Below are 17,427 nucleotides of genomic sequence, written 5' to 3'. Positions count from 1 at the left end.
GTTTAATTTACCAAACTAGGACGGGGGTTAGGGGGAGGCGATAACTCTAGCAGAAATCTGGGTTTATAAGCCACTTTCAGGAAAAGGGAATCCTAATGCAAAGTGGGACATAGGAAGAAAAATTTGCAAGATGAACCCCACTTGAATTGTCACGTCTTTGGGTTACAATTGCGGTAGGGCACTAAGAAGAGGTAAAAATACCAATGGATGAGTCTTTTCACCACTCCCCCACCCCAGACCTTAGCCTCTCAATGAAGATGAATCCCATGAGCATTTAACATGATGTGGAGGTGAGCCTTAACTTCTTGTATTCTAAACACCCAGCACTGGCTCACTTCCTAGAGGAGTTTCTCAATGTGTGGTCTGTGGCCACTGGCATTAGGACCAGCTTGAGGAATCTTAAACATGCAGATTCTCGGGCGCCTGGGTGGCTCAGTCAGTTAAGTGTCTGCCTTCAGCTCAGGTCATGATCCCAGAGTTCCAGGATCCGGATAGTGTCCTGCATTAGGCTCCCTGCTCAGCAGGGAGTCCACTTCTCCCTCTGACCCTCTCCCCCTCATGCTTTCTCTCTCTCTCTCTCTCTCAAATAAATAAAATCTTTAAAAAACAAACAAACATGCAGATTCTCTAGCCCTGCCCCTAGAGATTCTCATTCAGACCCCAGGAGGGGGCCTGGGGACATGCCTCCTTGGCAAGCTCCCAAGGGATGCTGATGCTCGCCAAGGCTGAGAACTGTGGGGTCCTCAAGGCCTGGACCTGTATGACATCAGGTGGTAGATAAAGGGAACACCTACAGTTGACACCGGGGCAGTGGCCTCGATTATGCATTCAGAGGTGTAAGTGATGTCCCTCCTCTACCCTGCAAGATTCTTTTGGCTGGTCTGGAAATTAAGTTGACATGAGACAAATTAACAGGAGAAAAACAAACAAACAAAAAAGTTTAATAATGTGATACTGCCTGTCTACATGAGAGGCCCAGGAAAACGAGTAACTCCCTGCAGTTGCCTAAGCCATCACCCTAAATACCATTTCCAGCTAAAGACGAGAGAAGATATTGGGGGTGGGAGGTCAGTTATGGGAGGTTACTGGGGAAAGCACGGTAAACAAGAGTAGATTTAAGTCCATGCTGTCTCTATTGATAACAGTTTCTAGAGATTTAGAGTCAGCCATCTCCCTCTTTCCCGTAATGAGACGAAAACACACTTACAAAAGGGTAAATTCTGTTTTCAGAGCTTCCCTTGTGTCTGCAGTTTCTTAAAAATAACCAGCTTAAGATAATCAGTATGCCAAAGACGCATATCTTGGGGTGGCAAAATTTGCTCCCCTACACCCTCCTTGGTGCTCACACTCACCCCACTGTGACTTTAAGTGCCCCAGCAATGTTCCTGTCAAAAGTGTGTTCCCGATAGGCCCCTCGCTCAAGATAAAAATGTCCCCTGTAAAAGAGTACTTCTGTTAAATAAATCATTGTGTTTTTAAAGTACTTCCCTTTTTATTATTTATTTATTTATTTATTTATTTATTTATTTATTTATTTGACAGAGACAGCGAGAGAGGGAACACAAGCAGGGAGGGTGGGAGAGGGAGAAGCAGGCTTCCCGCAGAGCGGGGAGCCTGATGCAGGGCTCGATCCCAGGACCCTGGGATCATGACCTAAGCCGAAGGCAGCCGCTTAATGACTGAGCTACCCAGGCACCACCTAAAGTACTTCCCTTTAAGATGTAAATACGTACAGGAAAAGTTGTGAGCTCAAACTTCAGAACAAGCTGCCTCCTCTACTAACATCTGTGTCACCCTGGGTCAGTAGCTTGCCCTCTCTGTACCGCCAACTTTTCTGTATAATGGGTAGCACAATAACATCCAACTTCTAGGATTCCTGAGATAAAATGGGGCAGGGTAAGCCCCTCACACAGTGTTTGAGGCTTAAATGAGCTCAGTGGCTGTTAGCATTGAGTTTTCTCAGAAAACCCAGCATCCACACCACCTCTGCCTCTGGGGTTTTATCAGTCAACTATCATTCACGAGCAAAGGATGTCATTCCCTGGCAAATACTCCATCCATCCCTTCAATAGATAGTGACTGAGAACTTACTGTGTGCTAAGTTGTGCTCTGGGCATGGGAGATGCAGCTGAGAACAAACAAGGGCCCTGTTCCCATCATTAAGAAATATCCGTGAAGTGCCTACTGTGTGCCGAGGACTATGCAAAGTATCAGGGGAAAGTAGTGAAAAGCAGACATGGTCTCTGTCCTCAGAGATGACAGTCAGGGCGGGAGAGACATTAAGAAGCAGCTATAATCAGGGGGTGCCTGACTGTCTCAGTCGGTGGAGCACGGAACCCTAGATCTTGGGGTTGTGAGTCTGAGTCCCACGTTGGGTGTGGAGATTACTTAAAAATAAAATGAAATTTAAAAAAAGAAAGTTATAATCAAGCAGATTGCACCTGTGATGGGAAAGACTGGGTGCACGGCCTGGACATGGTATTCTTCCCTCAACCGACAAACTGACAGTGACGTCATTTTGGAATGTTGGTGAGGTCCGGAGCTGACGGCCAAGAAAGAACTCTTGAGACGTCTTTGGTGCAAAAAGGTGGTTTTATTAAAGCACAGGGACAGGACCCGTGGGCAGAAAGAGGGGCTGCACCAGAGTTGTGACGAATAGCTGATTATATACTTGGAAGTGAGGGAGGTAAGGACAAAGGGAGATGTCCAAAAGCACTTTCATATGCTAAAGATTTACAGACACTGGAGGCCTGACTATTCCTGAGTTAAAGTTGTTTTTCCTTCTAGTAAGGCGTTAACATGAAGATAGTTGGGAGCTTCCTGGAGAAATGCTATACTCTGCCTGCCTCAGGTCATGGTCCATGGGCTGCAGCCATGTCCTGCAAGGCTCTGGCCCCTGAGCTCCCACACCTACCCCTTTTCCTTTCCCTCATGTCTCAGTCTAAATGGGCTTAGAGAGGCCTTCCCTGCCACTCCCCTTCTTTCTCCAACCTGCTTCTTCCCACCACACTTGTGTTGTTTAGTATCTGTCTCTGCAAGGGCAGGACTGGTCTGTCTGTTTCATCAGCATCTAGCACATAGGAGGAGCTCAATCTCTTCAATCTACAAATGACTGTGGAACCCAGATGAGGAAGCTGAGAGAAGACAAAGGCACCTAACGAAGGGTAAATGTGAGCAGAGGAGAAAGCACTGAGTTAGTTAGCTGGTATGGCTAGAACTGTGGGCTTGGGCTTAGGAAGATAAACCAAGGCATGTTAAAATTTTTAACTAAGAGTCTAAGCAAAAATCAATTCGAATTGGGCAGTACCAAATTGAAGTGGAAATGAGCCAGGGGAAAGACCTCTACTGAGATAGTGAGAAAGTGAAGAAAGGAAATTGATTCCCTATACCTTAATGCCTAGTTGGCTGTTAGTTGAAGCCGTTTGCAATTGGTCATCCTTAGCATTTTGATTTCATAACCTTGAGGCATTTACAGGCTTAGGTTTTGGTTTGCTTCTTTTTTTTTAATTATTTAAATTCAATTTAGTTAACATATACTATATTAGTTTCAGGGGTAGAATTTAGTGATTCATCATTTGCATACAACACCCAATGCTCATTACATCAAGTGCCCACCTTAGTGCACATCTTGGTTTGCTTCTGTAGGCAGTGTTAAAGGAAAAAAAAAAAAAAAAAGACGGGTGCCTGACCAGCTGAGTCATAGATCATGCAACTCTTTGATCTCAGGGTTCTGAGTTCAAGCCCCACATTGTGTGGAGAGTTAGTTTTTTTAAAAAAGTAAAAAAGAGAGACAACAGGCCCCAAATGGAGTAACATATGCCAAGCCCCATGTCAGCCAACCAAGACTTAATATCTGACTTAACTACAGTTTCAGACTCTTCCAGGAATGAAACCTTTAACCAGTCAGTTACCTGGTCAGCACTAGTGAAGTCATCTGCACCAAAGGCCCTTGTCCTTCCCTCAAAGGAAGGTGACCTTGCCTGAAACAATCCACTCTGCCCTTTCTGCCGATGAAAGCCTTTCATTTTGCACAGCTCTTTGGAGCTTCTTTCTATTTGCTAGATGGGATGCTGCCTAATTCGTTGAATAAAGTCAATTTAATCTTTAAATTTACTCAGTTGACTTTTGTCTTTTAATAGCAGCCATGGCATAAAGCCACATCAATCTAATGGCCTCTTTGTTTAATTAACAGACTGCTCAGCAAATGGAGAATTTCCATGGGACTTACGCGCTTAGGTATTATGTGCTTGCTAGGTGTTTGTCAAAGGAGTGACAAAGTTGGGAGGAGACCGAAGGTCAGAACACTCTAGAGACTGCCTGTACCTACACCTCCCAGTTGAAGTAGAGAAAAAGAGGACTTCCGGGGACAGGGAAGCTGGTCGCAGGTCTGGGCTTATTTGCTAAAGACTTTTTGCAGCCTGGATGTAAAGATTAGAAAGACATCATCCCTTCACATCAATATGATGAGGAAGCAAAAGGCAAGCTGAGGACAAAGCGCAAGCTGAGATCCCACAACCCCCTCCCCACCTCCCACCCACCTCCTCCCTGGACTCCAGGTGGGAAAGTGTGACCTTACTCCAGAAACTCCCAACTGTCTTAATGTTAATGATTTGCTACAGGGACAAATAACCTTAGCTTGACTAAATCGCAAGGCCTCCAGTATCGTGAAAGTCTTCTTTAGCATATGAAAGTGCTTTTGGACACTTCCCTTACCTCCCCCAACTCCCAAGTATATAATCAGCCATTCCTCACAACCCCAGGGCAGCAGCCCTTTCTGCCCTCAGGTCCTGTCCCCCTGCTTTAATACAACCACCTTTTTGCACCAAAGATGTCTCAAGAATTCTTTCTTGGCCATCAGCTCCAGACGTCACCTACATTCAAAACTACATCAAAGGTCAGGGGCGCCTGAGTGCCTCAGTTGGTTAAGTGACTGCGTTTGGCTCAGGTCATGATCCTGGAGTGCCAGGATCGAGTCCCGCATCGGGCTCCCTGCTCAGCAGGGAATCTGCTTCTCCCTCTGACCCTCCCCCCTCTCATGCTCTATCTCATTCTCTCTCTCAAATAAATAGATAAAATCTTTAAAAAAAAAAAAAACTACATCAAAGGTCGTAAGAGACCAAGGCTAAGAAACTGTTCCAGATTCAGGGAGACCACAGAGACATGACAAAAAATGCAATTCCTGGACTGGACCCTGGATGTGGGGAAAATAGCTGTAAAGGACATTATACAGAAAATTGGCAAATTTTCTGCGGATTAGTTAATAAACTCTAGCAATGTAAAACGTCTTAATTTTACTTATCCTGTGGTTATGTAGGAAGATGTCATTGTTCGTAAAAGATATATAAAGTACTGAGGTGAAGGATCCCGATGTCTGCAACTTGGTTGCAAATGGTTGGTGGGTGGCGTGGAGTATGCGAATGAAGCTGACAAGATAAACTAAACGGAACAAAAGTTAACAACTAGTAAATACAGGTAAAAGGTATATGGGAGTTCTTTACATTACTCTTAGAACCTCCAGAACCTCCGGTAAGTTTGAAATTATATCAACACGAAACATTCCCCCCACCACCACCCCAGCTCCGCTCACCTTCTGAAGACAGTAAATTATAGGACAAGATCTCGCGATATCCAAAGGAGCCTAAGCTATTCTGTCCCGGTTGAAATCGGCCACCCAAAACCTTGAGTCACGTGGGACGATCCCACGTGATCGGAGGCCTGGTTCCAACATGGCGGCCTCCATGGGTCGCTGGCTTCTCTTCCTCCTTGCGCTTCTTGGCTTCCTCTGGGAGGCGACCAGCGGCCTCGACTCGGGGTGAGTAAAGGTCTGGAGGGGTGAGCCTGGTTCGGGGGGTACTCCGCCCGGGACACAGCCCTCCGAGCTCACGGCCGCCCTGTCCCCGCAGGGCCTCCCGCGACGACGACTTGCTGCTGCCATACTCCCGCGCGCGCGCGCGCTCTGCCCGGGACTGCTCAAGGGTGCGCGCCGGCAGCCGCGAGCACGAGAGCTGGCCACCTACCACTGCGACCCCTGGCACCCGCGGCCCGGCGGTGCGCACCTTCGTTTCGCACTTCGCGGACCGCGCGGTGCCTGGCCATCTGACGCGTGTGGCAGAGCCCCTGCGCACCTTCTCGGTCCTGGAGCCCGGTGGGTCCGGCGGCTGCCTTTCGAGGCGCCGCGCCACCGTGGAGGATACGGCGCGGGCGGCCGGCTGCAGGGTCGCCCAGAACGGCGGCTTCTTCCGCATGGACACGGGCGAGTGCCTGGGGAACGTGGTGAGCGACGGGCGCCGGGTGAGCAGCGCTGGTGGGCTGCAGAACGCGCAGTTCGGGATCCGCCGCGACGGGACCCTGGTCACCGGGTGAGGAGGCAGGGAGCCTCGTGACTGTCGAGGGCAGAGAACCTGAGATTTGGGTTGTAGCCGTGGTGCTGGGTTCAAGTCACCTGACAAAGCTGAGCCTCCGTTTCCGTTCCGCAGAATGGGGATAGTAATAACTTTTCTTGCAGTTCATCTCCCAGTATCACTGAGCGCTTGCTTTGTGTCAGGCGATGTGCTGCGCACTGGGGATGTAGCAGTGAACAAGCAGACAGCCTTTGTCTTCACGGACCCCTCCCATTACTAGGAAAAATAAATAAAAGCCAGGGAAATGATTAAGATAAATTTAAATTGCATGCATGTAAAGAAGCAAGGAACAGAGTGAACCAGTGTAAATGTAGTGTAGATTTTAGGTAGGGTGAATAGGAGAGGCCTGTCTCAGAAGGTGACCTCTGGGTTGAGACCTGAAGATTAATCACAAGTTAGCCAAGGCCAGAACTGGAGGAAGAGCACTACAGTCAGAAGGAACAGCAAGTGCTAAGGCTCGGAGATGCACAGGGATTTGGTGTGTGTGAGTGACGGAAGGAAGGAACAGAGTATCAGGGGATGACAGGACTGACTTTGGTTATTTAAAAACATGCTGTTTTTAGGGGCGCTTGGGTGGCTCAGTTGGTTAAGCGTCTGCCTTCAGGTCCGGTGGTGATCTCAGGGTTGTGGGATCGAGCCCCGAGTCAGGCTTCCTGCTCAGCAGGAGAGTCTGCTCCTCCCTCTCCCTCTGTCCCTGTTCGTGCTCTCTCTCGCTCTCACTCTCTTTCTCAAATAAATAAAGTCTTTAAAAAAAATAAAAATAAAAACATGCTCTAATCCTGGCTGGAGGCTGGGTTGGAGGGACCAGAGCAGGAGAGTCTGCTCCTCCCTCTCTCTCTGACCCTGTTCTTGCTCTCTCTCGCTCTCACTCTCCTTCTCAAATAAAGTCTTTAAAAAAAAATAAAAATAAAAACATGCTCTAATCCTGGCTGGAGGCTGGGTTGGAGGGACCAGAGTAGAAGCAAGGAGACCAATGACGAGTTGTCAGTAGGCATCAGGTGGTAGTTTGGCTAGAGTGATGGCCTAGGAGGTTGAAGGCCAGAGATGAACTTGAAATCTGTTGAGAATCGTTGTTTATATTAAATGAATTATTAACTGGGATGCGTAGACTGTTTACAAAGGCTGCACTCAGGACCAGGATGGTTCCTGGGACATTGGGAGGAGTCAAGCAGCCAACCTGAGGAGGGGAGGTAGGAGGGAACCCTACTACCTGCAGTTGCCCCTGCCAGTGAGTGAATCTCATGCCTTTTCTGTGTCCAGGTACCTGTCTGAAGAGGAGGTGCTGGACACTGAAAATCCATTTGTGCAGCTGCTTAGTGGGGTCGTGTGGCTCATCCGCAATGGAAGTGTGTACATCAACGAAAGCCAGGCGGCTGAGTGTGATGAGACACAGGAAACAGGTTTGGGGGTGGGGTGTGGCATAGTCTTGTTGAGAACCAGAACCTCTGGGCTGGTGGGGGAAGCTATTCTTAAGTCTTTGAGCAAGTACTATTCAAGGTATAGGGGATCAACAAATTAGGTCCCTGCTCTTGGGGAATACATAAGAAAGAAAATAGATATGTAATTTACTGAAAGGAAGTGGTAAGTGCTAAGAAAGAAAATAAAGTTGGGTGGAAGAAAGGAGCTGTGAATCAGAATCCCGAATCTCTGGGGGTAAGGCCCAAACCTGTGTGTTTTAACAAACCCCTTGGGTAATTCAGTTTGAGAACCTCTGGGATGTGGAGTACTGGTGTGGGAAGGGATGCTGTGGCCCTGATGTGGAAATGGCTGTTTTAGACTGAGCAGTCAAGGGAGGCCTCACTGAGGAGGTGCCCTAGATTGGAAAGAGCAAACCACAGGAAGAGCTGAGGAGAAGCACAGTCCAGCCAGATGAGCAGAAGGTGCAGAAGCCCTAAAGCAGAAAGTGGCTGCAGGGTGGTGAGAGAGGAGCCCCCACAGATGAGGTAGGAGAAGCAGGCCAGGGCGGCCATGTTGGGCTGATGAACTGTGGAAGTCATTAGAGGGCTTTCCCCTGGAGGCTGATGTCACTTAATTTACACCTGAGAAGGGTCATCCGGCCACTATGTGGAGACTGAGTGGGATGGGGCAGAGGGGAGACAGGATGATACATGTCTAAGTGAGACACTGGATGGTGTGGAACGGGAGGTGGAGAGTGGCATTGGACTGGCCAAAAATAACAGGCAGAGCCTGGGAGTCTTCTCAGAGGGCCGGGTGATCAGCCAGGCTTCTTCTCTTTTAGGTTCCTTTAGCAAATTTGTGAACGTGATGTCAGCCAGAACAGCTGTGGGACATGACCGGAAAGGGCAGCTGGTGCTCTTCCACGTAGACGGGCAGACGGAGCAGCGGGGGTAAGTGCCAGGAACTGGGAACACCACGCCTGGGGGGCTGAGTCCTGCTTTGAGGAACTTCAGCCCACTGACAGCTGGCCATCGGACTCCCAACTCTTCCCTGGGGATGTTCACGTCCATCTGTCCCCTGCCTTCCCACACAAAACAGTCCCTAGATCTGTCTCACTTCTTTTTTTTTTAAGAACTTTTTTTTTTTTTTAAAGATTTTATTTGTCTGACAGAGAGACACACAGCGAGAGAGGGAACACAAGCAGGGGGAGTGGGAGAGGGAGAAGCAGGCCTCCTGCTGAGCAGGGAGCCCGATGCGGGGCTCAATCCCAGGACCCTGGGATCATGACCTGAGCTGAAGGCAGATGCTTAACGACTGAGCCACTCAGGCGCCCCGATCTGTCTCACTTCTGAGAACTCATCATCCCCTACACACTTCCTCTCAGTCTCCCCAACTTAGGCCTCCACTCTCCTGAGTCCCGGATAGGGTGATAGGAAGTAATTACAGAGTGAGCAGGGAGAAGACCTCTGTTCCAGTCCCAGCTCTGCCATCTGCTAGCTCTGTGGCCACAGACAAGTTGCTCAACCTCTCTGAGCTACAGTTTCTTCCTCTGTAAAGAGAGTGTGTTAGTTTGCTATTGCTGTGTAACAAACAAGCACAAACAGCACTCATTTGTTAGATCACAGTTCTGTAGGTCAGAAGTCTGGAGGGCTCAAATCATGGACAAAATCAAGCCTTTTGCTAGGCAGGGCTCTCATCTGGAGCTTCAGGGCAGGAATCCTCTTAGCTCATTCGGATTGTTGGCAGGATGCACTTCCTCATGGTTGTAGGACCAAAGTCTGTATTTCCTTGCTGGTTGTTGGCCAGGGGACCCTCAGCTCCTTCAGGCTGCCCGTGTCCCTTCGCATACATGTTACCCTCCCCATCTTCAAGCCAGCAAACATGTGTCCATTCCCTTCATCCCCTTTGTACTCGCAGTCTCTCTCACTTCACATTCTGCCACCAGCCAGGGAAAGTCTGCTTTTAAGAGCTCTTGTGATTCCTTTGGGCCCACCCAGATAATCCAGGACACTGTCTGCACTTGTGGACAGCTGAGCCATGTAAGATAACACAGTCATGGGAGCGATCTCTCATTATATTCACAGCTTCCAGGGATTAAGATGGGACATTTTTGGGGGAAGCCCATTTAGCAATTTGTCTGCCACAGTGGGCATGACACTGTCTACCATGGAAAGTAAGATCAGTTAAACTGGAAATGCAGTGGACACGGTCACCATTAATGCTCTTGTGCTTCAGCATTAACCTGTGGGAGATGGCAGAGTTCTTGCTGAAACAGGATGTGGTCAACGCCATCAACCTGGACGGAGGGGGCTCCGCCACCTTCGTGCTCAACGGGACCTTGGCCAGTTACCCATCAGATCACTGGTAAGCATGCCAGAGCCCCTTCTTGAGGTCTAAGTCCAGGCCTGTCCTCAGCTGTCTCACTCAACAAATATTGAGCACCTACTATGTGCCAGGCCCTGAGGATTCAGCCATGAGCAGGAAGAGCCGAGATCCCTGCCTCTCAGTGCTTACAGGAAGAGAGTTGAATCATACATACTGTACCAGCACCACCCACACCAACGAAAGGAGATTGATAGGTCAGGAAAGACCTCTCTGAGCTTTAATGGAACCTGAGCTGAGATCTGAAGGTTGAGGAGGTGGCGAGGCAGGGCCAGGAGAACCTTCTGGGCAGTGAGAACAGCATATGTAAAGGCCCTGGGGTTGGAAGAGATTGTCAGGGTGGAAAGAACCTGTAAAAGGCTGAGGAAGGGGCAATGGAGAGAGAGGCAGCCCTCGGGGGCTGTAATAGGGGGGAGGAGGGGTCCGCTGGGGATGATCAGCGCCTTCACATGCCATGTCCCCCCCGTCCCCGCAGCCAGGACAACATGTGGCGCTGTCCACGCCGCGTGTCTACTGTGGTATGTGTGCACGAGCCCCGCTGCCAGCCGCCTGACTGCAGCGGCCACGGGACCTGTGTGGAGGGGCGCTGCCAGTGCACGGGACGCTTCTGGCAGGGCGCGGCCTGCAACAAGCTGGACTGTGGCCCCTCCAACTGCAGCCAGCACGGGCTTTGCACAGAGAGTGAGTGGGGTCTCTGGGGTGGCAGCTGTGACTGGGGCTCCCAGCCCTCACTGCCCGGCCCTGCCTGGGCCCCTCACCTGGCCTCCTCGGTCTTGTCTTGGCAGATGGCTGCCGCTGTGAAGCTGGATGGACGGGGTCTAGCTGCGGTGAAGGTAAAAGCCACCAGGCCAGCTGCTTCCCCACCCCTGGCCCCATAGGGAGAGGGGAGCGTGGCAGCTGCCTTTATCCCCTCCTGTTTCTTGCTCTCGCCTGACTGGAAATCACTGCATTAGTCTCCTGCAGCGGCCACAACAAATTCCACAAACTTACACTGTCGCAGTTCAGGAGGCCAGAACTGCAAAATCAAGGTGTCTGCAGGGCCCTCACTCCCGCTTGAAGGTCTAGGGGAGGCTCCTTCCTGCTCCTTCCAGCTCCTCGTGGCTCCAGGCGTTCCTTGGCTTGTGGCCACGTCACTCCTCTCTTCGCCTCCGTCTTCGCACGGCCTTGCCCCTGTGTCAGTCTCTCCGTTCCCTTACGCGGACCCCAGGTCATTGGATTGAGGGCCCACTCAATCCAGGTGCCCCCATCTCTTAAGATCTTCACTTAATGGTATCTGCAAAGACTCTGTGTCCAAATGCGGTCATGTTCACAGATTCTGAGGATTAGGACAATATTCTTTTGGGGGGACACAGTTCAACCCACTGCAGCCATCCACAGTTTCAAATCCTTCAGGGCTTTCTTTTGAATAAGTGAAAGGAATGAACCCCTCAGCCTGACCTGCCAGGTGCTGCAGCCCCTCCCTGACTCACTGACCCAGCTCTGCTCCCCCAAACCCCAGCTTAACTGCCCTGTCCCCAGGGGCCTGCCCACCCCACCCCCTCCAGCGGTCTGCTGCTGCTGCACTTGTCCCCACCTGTACATCCACGTTTCCTTTCTGGCTCACTGGCCACCCGCCCCCCTAGAGAGGAAGCCCCAGGAGAACTCAGCCTCAGGGCCTGCCTTGAAGTGGGTTCTCCACAACTTGCTGTTGGAAGCATATGTGAACCTATGGGGCCACTTGGGGTGACAGAGATCTGTTTCCTGTCTTGTTGGCCCTCGCCTAGGCGGGGCGGGGCTGGATTTTGAAATGACTCCCCTTTCCCCATGCCAGCTTGCAGCAACGGGTCCTTTGGGGAGGCCTGTGCCATGAAGTGCCGGTGTCAGAATGGAGCTGCCTGTGACCCGGTCCGAGGGACCTGCACCTGTCCTCCTGGCTTCACCGGAGACACCTGTGAGCAGGGTAAGCTAGATGGGCCCCAAGCCAGCTGGGAGGAAGCGCCAGGGGCACCTCCAGGGTCTAGCCTTGAGGGACCCCGGGGGGGCACTTCTGCTTAGCCCAGCTCTGCACACACCTGGGGCCCATTCCGTCCGTGCAGAGAGAGGCCCTGCCACTGAGGCCTCCGCTTCTTCCTCCTCTCCACAGAGTGTCCCCTCGGCTGGCACGGGCCAGGCTGCCAGAGGCCTTGCGAGTGTGAGCACCAGTGTCCCTGTGACCCCCAGACTGGCAACTGCAGCCTGGCCCAGGCACCAGCCCTTAACAGCATCCTCTCCCAAGGTATGGCTCCTCCCAGGCCCCTGGGGGGGCAGGAGGGGGCACACCCCTCTCCTCCCAGTGTGTCAGCCTCTCTCTGGTCGTTTACAGTGAAGCAGTGTCTCCAGCCGTCCAAGACCACCCTAAGAACAGGAGAACTGTCCCTTCTCACCGGGTAGGAGATTTGGTGGGACTTGGGGTGGGGATGGGAGGAAATCTCCCCTCCCTCCACCTGTGAGGTATGGCCTCTGCTCAGGGACTCAGCAAGGCTAGAAGGTGGTAGCAGGGCACCCAGGTGACGTTTCTCCAGTGTAAGCACAGGGAGGTGCTCATAGCTGATGCTCATAGACACCGAAGTGGCCCTGGGAGATGGGGAGAAGGACCCTGGTCACTGCCCCAGTGGGAGTCGAGGGGGCAGGGCATCAGACTCCTTTCCCTGTGAGACTCGCAACTTATTTTCTCAGTACCTGGTGCCTGGTACAGAGGTGCCAAGCCCCAGGGAACTCACATCATTTCTCAAGCCCTGCTATGCGCTCCTTGTGGTGGGCTTTATCTCTGTTTTCTAGTGCAGTGGGTCTCAAACTTGACCTCTGGTAGGGGATACTCAAAGAAATTGCTGGGTCCTTTCTCTGGAGTTTCTGCTTCAGTAGGCCTGGGGTGCAGCCTGAGAATCTGCATTTCCAGTGCTATCGCTGGTGATGCTAATGCTGCTGGTATGGAGACCCCGCTTTGAGAACTTCTTTTCTTGTAGTTCTCACCTCATGGCCCAGCCCTGGGTGCCGGCCCAGCCCCACCCCCATTGGAGGTGGGAATCAGGTGTGGGTATGAATGAAAAGTTCCTGGCGATGTTCTAGAGGGCAGTCTCATCATTAATAATGCAGATCCCAGGTCCCTCCTGGAGGTCCTGACTCAGTGAGCCTGGGGTGAGGCTCTGAAGGCCCAGAACCACATGTGAAGAAAACCCCTGGCAACATGCTTTGAAAATGCACCCAGAGCAGGGACAGTAGCTTCCGGGAGTGCCCTGCCCCCTGTCTTAAGTTCAGGCTCCTCAGGTGTGAGACTTTGAGCCCCTCCTCCCCAGTGCAGACCTGGATCCCATTGACAGCTGCCGGGCAGGGAAAGGGAGCCATGGGGGGCTGACGAGCATGCCCCCGCCCCCAGCAGTATGCTTGTGTCCGCTTTTGCGTTAAGGGCTTCAGCCAAAGATTCACATGAAGGGGGAAAAACAAGGATTATTGAAAGACCCCGCCAGCTCCACAGGAGGGAGGAAGGGGTGCAGTTCTCCCTTCTCTATCTGCTTTGAGGTTTCTGGAACATCCCCTGGAGCCCAGGATGCAAACTGATGCCTCTTGGGGCATCATTAGATTCCCAGCTGTATTTTATTTGGCCTGCAGAATTTTAAAAAAAAATTTAAGATTTATTAGCAACATCTGAAAATCAGTAACAGTCACTTAAAAAAAAAATTCGTGGTTTCTCTTGAAATATCAGGAGATGTGGCAGGGCTGGCCTGCATGCCACATAGTGACTCACTACTGCTCCCCAAACATGTGTCTGGAGGCCCCTGACTCTGCCACTATTGTGTGGCGGGGAGGGAGGGAAACCCCTCCCTTCCTGCCCAACAGCACTGCCCAACAAGCCCCTGTTGAGGCTTTCTCTTCTGCACCCAGGACCACCTGGCTAGCCCTCACCCTGGCCCTAGTTTTCCTTCTGCTGATCAGCACAGTGGCGAACGTGTCCTTGCTCCTTGGCTCAAGAGCAGAACGGAGCCGGCACCTGGATGGGGCCTACGTTTACCACCCACTGCAGGAGATGAATGGGGAGCTCCTGGCCACGGAGAAGGAACAGCCAGGTGATGCCCACAACCCCTTTAAGGACTGAAGCCTCCAGCCTCCTCTGAAGGCTCGTTTCGACACGGTCTGATTTCTGCAAGAGAAATTTCAAGGCCGCTGATCATCTGGGTGATCTCAGTCCCGGTGAGAAGCCAAGCTTCTGACAGCGCCTGTGCCTCAGCCCTTCACCTGGCCCCGGGCCCTCACCTGGTCGCCTGCCATGACACATGCAACCCTAGCAATACCGTGCTCCCCAGAGAGAGACTGTGTCCTTCCCTGCCTGCCTGTGTCTGCTGCCTGTAAGACCTGTCCCCTGAGGGCCTCCTCCACTGCCAAAGAGCCTCCGGCCTCCTGAGGCCGCTAGCAATGGAATGCACCGTGACCACACCGTGACCAAATGACAGGGTCCAGCCAGCCCCCCTGGACAGGGATGGATTACAGAGACGAGGGCCATGTCATGGGACCCTTTTGTACAGACCTCATCACAGAATTTGCCAATTAGAACTCTATTTCCTGTCACAGGAAGCTCCTTAGAAGGGCCAGGGGATGAAATCATGTTTACAAGCTTTCTATTTTGGTATCCTGCCGCCAAGAGAGGCTTTTTATCACTTGAATAAATTGATGTAATAAAAGGAGCCCCCGGGTGGCATCTAAAGCCTGAATTGTGGATTTCTGGGTGTACCTAAGTCTTAACGGGTGGGGTTGCTTCACCTGAATCCGGGGTCATAAACAGGCAGCCCAGAGCACATCCAGCTCCCTGATCTGTCTGTTTGATCCAGGTACACAGGTCACCTGGAGATCTTGTTAAAATGCAGATCCTGGCCCGGGGTGGGGTAGAAGAGTCTGAGTCTGTAACAAGCTCCCAGGTGAAGGCGAGACTGGGGGGGTCTGGACCATGTTTTGAAAGGAAAAGGTTTAGTCCGCACCATGACTTAAAGGAATTAAAAGTAGTTACCAGCATTTAAAAGTCAAGAGATAAACAATATCAGATTTCTGACTTCTTTTTAAAAGAGGGCGAGCCCGCAGCCCCTGCCAACACCCCTCCAGGGCAACGACTTGTCAGAGATGAGAATCCGCAGTCCCCGTCTGGGCCTGCCTTCTCCAAGTCATCGCAACCCCCAGTGGTCTGTGGCTTGCCATCCCCGTGAGTATCTGAGTTTGTAACCCCTGGCCGTGAAGGGTCTTCAGGAAGTGCCTGGTAGCCCCCCCTCCTTCTCCATGAATGTATGTTACACTGTGCTTAGCAGATCTTTGGGATGAGAGATGAGGGAAGTAGCTCCCGGCAAGTCCTCAAAGAGACTCATGCACATTATGAACTGAATATGACCCCCACCCCCCAAGATTCCTATGTTGAAGCCCTAACCCTCTCCCCTTCCCCCCACCCAGGTGATAGTATGAGGAGGTGGGGCCTTTGGTTTAATTAGTTTTCTTCGATGAGGTTGTGAGGGTGGTCCCTTTATGATGGGATTAACGCTCTTACAAGGGGAAGAGACGAGAGAACACCCACTCCACACACGCACAGAGAGGAGGCTGTGTGGACACGCAGCAAGCTGGCAAGTGTCTACAAGCCAAGATGTGGGCCCTCACCAAGAACTGAATTTGCCAGCACCTTGATCTTGGACTTTGAGCCTCCAGAACTATGAGAAATAGATGTCTGTTGTTTATAAGCCGCCCACAGGAGTTTGAGCAGGCTAAGACAGTATAACTAGTAGCTCTCTCGTACTCCATAACTCGTCCAAAAGTTGGGGGCTTAAAACAATAACCAGGTACTGCTTCTTCTGAAAAATAATTATTTTCCGTGATTCTAGGGTCAACTAGGTGATTCTGTTGATGTGGGCTGGGGTCAGGGATCTCAGCTGAGATCACTGGTATGTCTGCAACAGCTCATGGGCCCACTGGGATGGGCTGGTCTGAGATGGCCACAGCTGATGACGTAGCTCCCCCTGGCGCCTCCTCCTCCAGGAGGCTGGTTCAGGCTTGGGATCCAGGTAGGGACGGGGATCCTGGAAGAGAAGCATGCAAGGCCTTTTGAAGCTTCGGCTCAGAACTGGCGTGACTTCACTTCCACCGAGTTCTGTCAGCTGATCCCCAGGACACCCAGATTCAAGGTGAAGGGACAGACATTCCACCCCATAGTGAGAGGAGCTGCAAAGAGGACTGGGTCCAGGAGGCTGCCCTGCTGGCCCAGTTTCACTTCAGAAAGGAAGAATTTGGTTCCGAGAAGTGAAATATCACAGGCCAGTTTCCCAGGCTCCAGGTTCCTGCAGGAATGTGTCTGTGGGTCTGCGTGTCTTTCTGTCTCTCCGCCTGAAGTTGAGAGCCGCTGAGCCAGTCTGTGATACTCCCTCCAAGGTGCTGTGTTTTGGTCCTGCAGTGGGAGCCACAGGCCAAGTTGTCGGTATCCTTGGGCATAGTTGATCCTACACCTAGTGAACCATCACCCGAAGTTCACGCTACCCACGGCCAGGTGCCTGTCATTTCTATCTCCCAACTCAGCCCCTTTTCTGGGCCTGTGACCCAGGTTGGAGGGAAGGAAGGGGTGGCATTCACAGCATGTCCAGAAACTTGAGGGTGGCTGCTCATCCAAGGAACTAGGCAAATGCTTCACATTGTAATTCCTCCTTCCAGAAATGGAAACAACCAAGTTCACATGTTCCTCCAGGGACCTTGTTTTCAACTCCACCTGGAAGTCTCATTCTGTGTTTTGCTCTCTTGTAGTGAACAGGTGGTCCCTGAGCTGCTTCGATGTTTTGCTCCCCGTGTTCAAGGGTAGCAAGTAGTGACAAGAGCTGGGAGGACTTCCCAGACACCGTTGAATCATGTTGGCATATTCCTGAGACACAGTTCCTGAGCCCGGCTGCAGGTCAGAGTGGATTCCCCAGGAATGTTGTATTATTGCAGAGGTCCAGATCCTGTCCCAGGCCCATCGAATCAAAATCTCAGGGGCAGGGAGCCTGGGAATCTACAGGGAGCACCTTCAGGGGTTCTGAGGCAATGGGCTGTAGAAACCCTTGTCCTGGGAGCTCTGAGCTCTGCAGAGGGTATCTCTGTCTGTCCTTGGCTGGGCTGGCAGCTGAGCTGGGAGGTTAAGGTGCTGTGCATGGGTCTGGTGGATTTCAGGCCGGAGGGAGCTCAAGAGGGTCCACCGTGGTGTGCTGGAAGGGTCCCTGGTCCAGCGACTAGGATA

The 17,427-nt window shown here is 51.6% G+C and overlaps 1 protein-coding gene across 3 annotated transcripts; it reads left to right on the top strand.

Moving 5' to 3' along the window:
• The first annotated feature begins 5,677 nt into the window (after nucleotides 1-5,677).
• On the top strand, nucleotides 5,678-16,671 carry NAGPA (N-acetylglucosamine-1-phosphodiester alpha-N-acetylglucosaminidase). Of its 3 annotated transcripts, XR_003523092.1 has the most exons (12): nucleotides 5,678-5,812; nucleotides 5,904-6,359; nucleotides 7,662-7,801; nucleotides 8,641-8,749; nucleotides 10,035-10,163; nucleotides 10,657-10,862; nucleotides 10,967-11,014; nucleotides 11,992-12,120; nucleotides 12,304-12,435; nucleotides 12,523-12,586; nucleotides 15,252-15,384; nucleotides 16,593-16,671. XR_003523092.1 is itself a non-coding variant. In XM_027611802.2 (11 exons), the coding sequence occupies exons 1-11, from the start codon at nucleotides 5,727-5,729 to the stop codon at nucleotides 14,222-14,224; spliced, it is 1,506 nt and encodes a 501-aa protein (XP_027467603.1). In that variant the 5' UTR covers nucleotides 5,678-5,726; the 3' UTR covers nucleotides 14,225-14,895. The 3 variants fall into 3 exon arrangements, 2 of the variants coding, with proteins under 2 accessions (XP_027467603.1, XP_027467602.1); XM_027611802.2 differs by lacking the exons at nucleotides 15,252-15,384; nucleotides 16,593-16,671 and adding an exon at nucleotides 14,218-14,895; XM_027611801.1 differs by lacking the exons at nucleotides 15,252-15,384; nucleotides 16,593-16,671 and adding an exon at nucleotides 14,079-14,895.
• The last annotated feature ends 756 nt before the right edge of the window (nucleotides 16,672-17,427 follow it).

The sequence above is a fragment of the Zalophus californianus genome, chromosome 10 (genome assembly GCF_009762305.2).
Source record: "Zalophus californianus isolate mZalCal1 chromosome 10, mZalCal1.pri.v2, whole genome shotgun sequence".
NCBI lineage: Eukaryota > Metazoa > Chordata > Mammalia > Carnivora > Otariidae > Zalophus > Zalophus californianus.
The sequence above is the reverse complement of the archived record's forward strand: the minus strand, read 5'-3'. Positions and strand labels throughout refer to the sequence as shown.